The sequence below is a fragment of the Silene latifolia genome, chromosome 4, assembly GCF_048544455.1.
Source record: "Silene latifolia isolate original U9 population chromosome 4, ASM4854445v1, whole genome shotgun sequence".
Lineage (NCBI taxonomy): Eukaryota > Viridiplantae > Streptophyta > Magnoliopsida > Caryophyllales > Caryophyllaceae > Silene > Silene latifolia.
Window position 1 is genome coordinate 1,782,644 of NC_133529.1, and position 6,000 is coordinate 1,788,643.

Genomic DNA, 6,000 nt, shown 5'->3' on the forward strand with positions numbered 1-6,000 from the left:
GTTAAAAAAAATTCATACTAGTATATAGTTTGGTATGACATTATAATATGAAACTTAAATTCTGAGTATGTTGTAAAAATATGCTCGCATAATGATACTAAGGCCTCGTTTGGTTGCCCACCAAATTCGTGGGAATTCTAAAATCCCATGAATTGTGGTTTTTACGGGTTGTTTGGTTACCCCATTTTTGTAAAATGGGGGAGTTTCAAACTCCAAGGAGTTTCCAACTCCTGCATGATGGGGAAATTTAACTACCTACCCCCCTCATGGTCATTGGAAACTCCTAGGAGAATAGAACTCCAACATGGCAACCAAGCAGATTCTTGTTATTCATGTGAATTTTGATGTTGGAATTAAACTCCCGTGCATTACAAATTAACACATGCATTTGATTCCCGTATGAACCAAACGAGGCCTAAGATTATTAGTTATCAATTCGGCTCACATCATCGATCCAAAGTAGATTCATGATCCTAACAACAATAATTAATTACAATATGAAATTATGAAGAAACAGATGAAAACGTTAGTGTATTACAATATAATAATACAAGTATATAGAGTTTTATGCCACACCAACTGAAATTCCGAATGTTATATTTTGGTGACGTGAACTCATATTTTTTTTTCTACTAAAAATCATTTAAAAAACGAAATAATTAAAAATAGATTTATTAGCAAAATACCAACATTTAATTCTATTACAAGTGTATTCATATCGCTATATTTTTAGTTTAATGTTTAAGATAAACGTGCTCAAAAACTTTATACTAAAACTCATACTCCCTCCTATTCACAATAAACTTCCCTATTTCCTTTTCCGTCTATTCACAATAACTTCCCTATTTCCTTTTTTGGTAAGTGTTTGTGTGGTCCAAATTTAATTGTATGGTGGGGTAGTGTATTTGTGTGGTTCAAATTTAATTATATGGTGGGGTAGTGTGTTTCCTTAATTTTTGTGCCAAAATGAAATGGGGGTTTATTGTAAATAGGAGGGAGTATAATATTTAAAGCAAAACTCAAAAACTTTAGAATAGAACTCAGAAAGTAATGTATGGTTTATAAACTGTTACTGACTAGCCATAGTACAGAGTATTACTCCTTAAAAAAAAAAAAAAAAAAAAAAAAAAAAAAAAAAAAAGTAAACAAACGATCAGGATAAAAGGAGTAGAAAATTAGAAATGTAAAAAGTTTGTTAATGGTTTAATAAAAGTTGGTTTCTCTTTGTTTTACACTTGACAGTGTCTCAAGACACAACCCAGATTGTTTTGCAGTCTATTATTTTCTTCCACTTATATCCTCCTCCTAGTCCGGCATTCCGGCACCTAGGTGCTCTTACCGTTCCTTTTACATAAGAACCTTCTAATGCCAACAGAACACTGTTATATCAATGTATCAGCAATGGACAACTTTGCACACTAGACTTGAATCACAGGCATCATCGCCACCAATATTGCAGTAGAATGGGCGGTGGGCCGGTGGCTAACGCTGTTACCACTGATATAGCTAATGGAAGAACTCATCCTGAAAAATACCTCGAATAATAGATTTACAGAGGTGCAACTGTACAAAGATGATTCAATAATCATTCTGCAATAAAATAGAACTGTATATTTTTCACAAACATTATTTTGTACAGCGCACAATTCCGAAGAATTCCTACATTTCCAACATTTTAGTACCATGCAAGCTATACAATAGCAAATTGTTCAAATACTACCAAGCAATGAACTCCCATACCAGCAGATATTACTTCTTCACTGTATTACTGATCCGAGACAGAGTGAGGACGGTTTTAAGCGATATGATAACATCAGCGATCATCCAACCAGATCAATGAAGTACAGGTTACCCAACAATTATTTACATCTTCAGATTCTTCAGTATTTGACCATATAATAAAAAGACGAACATATGCAGGGGTTGGATTCACACGGAAGACCGTTGCATACAAGACTGACTGTCCAGCTACAAGCGGATTGTGCACATAACGGCAGTTTTGAAATCTAATGGACAATGGAAAGGTGTCCTTGTGACCAGAGTTCTCCAGGACTTCTTTTTGGGGTTGTATATTTGCATGGATAGAGCAGTGCCCCTCTTACGCCGCCTTGACCTCCGAATGTCTGACAATTCGACACCTTGTAGGAGGGATATTACGTGTAGCTCGCCTTGTATTGCCACAAACCCAAATGATGACCCATCTGGATTTTTCCGAGGAACAGTCGTCTCCTTAAACCAGCAGTTTAAGGCCATGCTAAACCTGTACATATGGACACACCACATATTTTAAACACAAGTTACATAGCACAGATACTAAAACATACGGAGTTAGAAATAATTATGCAACAAGGGACCCATGTTAACACAAATCACATTCAAGCATACGGAGTATATGTAAGAGAAGAAAGTTGCTGGAATGCTTCCCGAAACATAAGCCTGTGTATATCCACCATTCCTCAAAAGTTTGTAATGCAATTCCACAAACCAAAATTAGTTACCAAAGATATTATGGGAATCTGCTTATATACAAATAACATTTCTAAATTCTCAATAAGGATCAAGTTTCAGAAATAGAACGGGAAACTAAGAGTCAATGGTTAACCTTAAAGCATATTACAAACTCAATGTACACCCAAATTTATAGTAATCCATATCACCATGCAAAGAATCAGACTGCAGTGCAACCAGTTTATTATCAGATTTCCACAAGGCTAGCAAAACATGCACATCAACATATTCTTCTAACATACCCATCTACAATAGGTGGGTAGCATTACAACTCAAAAGCATTTGAACATATTCTTCTAACATACATAACACGAATAGTAAAGCTTAACCACTTGATTTTACCATAAACATCAAAGATGAGTAAGGTTCTCATTTCTTAAAGTAAAACACCGTAATGATGCAAAGACATGATCATCGGCACAAGTTATCTTCTCTATTGTCAAGCCTCTGAAGTCCTAAACCATTTATACCCTCTTCAGAAAAATAACATGCCTTATAAATAATCGAAGCCTTCAAAATCCTTTCAAGATTCAAAGATACCACACATTCTCTCTTAGTATTATGCGTTCTGCGTTCACTTGCAAGGACAATAAACAATCAAATTTCCGAGATTTTGATTCTCCATTCCATTTTCGGAGTTATAATGCTACACATAACCCTTTACATTTCCTTCGTGTCATCTCCACTAAACACACTACCTAAATTAACGAGATACTCGAAATTTACACCTGAAAACCTCAACCTTGTCAAAGAACATCTAATTCCTTATCTAGAATCAACACAATCTAATTTCATTTCTCATATATATATATAGAACTTACACATCATTCATCTACTCACAAACAAAAATGCACTCAACCACTCAAAAAAAATTCTTAATCCCAACATCAAGTGCAACACTACCCCAAACCATGAGATACTACAATAACATAAAAGTATCAAATAAGACAGAAATACGGAGTGATAAAATTTCACGCTAGTATAAACGCACATGCAAGGTAAAGTCACGAGAGGAGGTATTAAAGCATGTGGAGTTCTAAACTAATAACATGAGTTCCAATCCCGACAGCATCAAAATTAATAGATATGGAGTGCTAAAATTTCACGCTAGTATAAGCGCACATGCAAAGTAAAGTCACGAGAGGTGGTATTAAAGCACATGGAGTTCTAAACTAATAACATGAGTTCCAATCCTGTCAACATCAAAATTAATAGATATGGAGTGCTAACATTTCATGCTAGTATAAGCGGACATGCAAAGTAAAGTCCCGAGAGGTGGTACTAAATCACGTGGAGTTCTAAACTAATAACATGAGTTCCAATCCCGACAGCATCAAAATTAATAGATATGGAGTGCTAAAATTTCATGCTAGTATAAGCGCACATGCAAAGTAAAGTCACGAGAGGTGGTACTAATCATGTGGATTTCTAAACTAATAACATGAGTTCCAATCCCGACAGCATCAAAATTAATAGATATGGAGTGCTAAAATTTCACGCTAGTATAAGCGCACATGCAAAGTAAAGTCACGAGAGGCGGTACTAATCACGTGGAGTTCTAAACTAATAACATATGAGTTCCAATCCCGTCAGCATCAAAATTAATAGATTGACTTAACAAAACCATTCTCACCTACAAATGTCATGATTCTCATCAAGCATAAACACCTCAGGCAACCCAACCCCGTCCTCCTCCTCGACCACGGCCACCTTCCCGAGCCTCCCCCGCTGCCCATCCCCCCACATATCCCCAACCGCCCTCCACTCCCCACTCCCTAAATCCAACACAACAGAATCCCTACACTGCTCATCAACCGGCAACACCCCCAAAATCGTCGTCGAACCGCTATACCCACCCATCACCCAAAACTCCTCCTCCAACCCTTTCCCCTTCCTTACCATAAACCCGGCACACCCGGCCCGATAACCCGGCATTTCCGCCACCGATACCCACTCATCCCTCCCAACATCATACCTCTCAGCTCTCCCAACCCGACTCCCGGCCGCCCCAAACATCGGATGTCTCGACCCGCCACCAGCTACAACTATCCCCCCACCGTCCCCCGCCGCTGCCGCCGCAAATGATCCTCGCGCCGTAATCATCGGCGACACTGACCGCCACCCCTCCCCCGCAAACCGGAAATCAAACCGGAAGACTGCTGATGATGCCGTCGGCCGGTCCAATGGGAACGACCTCGTATCAAACAACGACCCACCCAACACATACAAATACGGACCAACAGAAATCGCGGAAAAATTCGATAATGAATACGCGTGCGGGTTAACGGGTGTTCTAGGAATCGGGGCCCACGCTAAATGGGTCGGGTCGAATATATACGGCGGCGAGAGAGACGGGTCCTCCGGGAAAATACATAGTAAGGTTGAATTGGGTTTGCGGAATTGGGGATTTTTTCGGAGAGTGAAAATTAGGGTTTGGGAAAAGGTGTAAAAATGGCGCCATGATTTGCAGGTTTGTTTAGCTCGAGTCTGGTAACAGTAAGGTATGTAAGAGAGGATAATTACGGAGATGTCGTTTGGGAGACCTGGAATTAGGGTTAGGGTTTGGGGAAATTGGGTTGATTTTGGCGCCATTAATTGGGGATTTTTGGGGGTTTTTTGTTTGTTGGGTAGTTTGTTTGATCAACTAACTAACTGTGTGTATGAATTAGGGATTTGGGAGAAATGATTTTTGATGATGATTTACGACAACAATTTATGATGATCGGTTAATTGTTGGCAAGATAAGATTGGACATAAGTCATAACCGACTTTCATTTTCATTTTTTTTTCTTTTTTTTGTGGGTTGACCAGGAAGTATCCCTAAAGACAGTTGAGGCAATTTTCTTCGGGATACCGCATGTAATTTAATGGGTAGACACACTTTTAAGTTTGGCATTTTCGTTCACAAGAGTTGGGAATCGAACTCCTGGCCATTTATTTAAAAGATAAAAAGCATCACCACTCACATTATTGGTCAACTTTGGTTTATTTTTCTTTATGTGGGAATCAACTTTTTACTCTTTTTTTTTTTTTTTTTTTTTATATACCGTCTTCTAATTACTCCGGATTTTGAGTTGGGAAGGGATGAAGAACCATTATCCAATGTCTACTGCTACGAGGGTTTGAATTTTAGACCTTTTGTTAAAGTAGAACGATCCCTTATAAGTTGTCCAATTAGTCTGAATTTGAGTCAGGCAAGACCAATGCTGACGTGGTTTGAACTGCAGACTTTTGGTTAAGCTAGAATGATTGAACAATCCCTTAGCAATTGATCGAAGTACTCATGAATAATAATAACTAGTCAGTGTTAAGATTAGAGACGGTGTAACTCATTCGAGCAATTGGATTGAATTAAAAATGATGAAGAAGTTTATTCAATTAGGAAAAGATAAATTATGGGGTACTTCCTATTTGTCACGGTATTGGGTAACAAATAAATTTGTTGTGATAAATGAGAAACTATACAAATTGGAATTTAATTATCCGAAGGAA

General features: G+C 38.0%; 1 protein-coding gene across 1 annotated transcript; it reads right to left on the reverse strand.

Moving 5' to 3' along the window:
• Nucleotides 1–1,574: 1,574 nt before the first annotated feature.
• On the reverse strand, nt 1,575–5,245 carry LOC141652511 (F-box/kelch-repeat protein OR23). The gene is made up of 2 exons (XM_074460027.1): nt 4,142–5,245; nt 1,575–2,260 (listed from the first exon to the last, which is right to left on the reverse strand). Exons 1-2 carry the CDS (start codon nt 5,098–5,100, stop codon nt 1,969–1,971), a joined length of 1,251 nt encoding a protein of 416 aa, XP_074316128.1. The 5' UTR covers nt 5,101–5,245; the 3' UTR covers nt 1,575–1,968.
• Between the last annotated feature and the right edge of the window lie 755 nt (nt 5,246–6,000).

Bases quoted from the DNA above. Each gene is read 5' to 3' on its own strand.
- LOC141652511 (XM_074460027.1), bottom strand. From the start codon at position 5,100: ATGGCGCCAAAATCAACCCAATTTCCCCAAACCCTAACCCTAATTCCA. The intron at 2,261-4,141 runs GTGAGAATGGTT...CCATATGTACAG, and splicing joins GAGAATCATGACATTTGTAG to GTTTAGCATGGCCTTAAACT.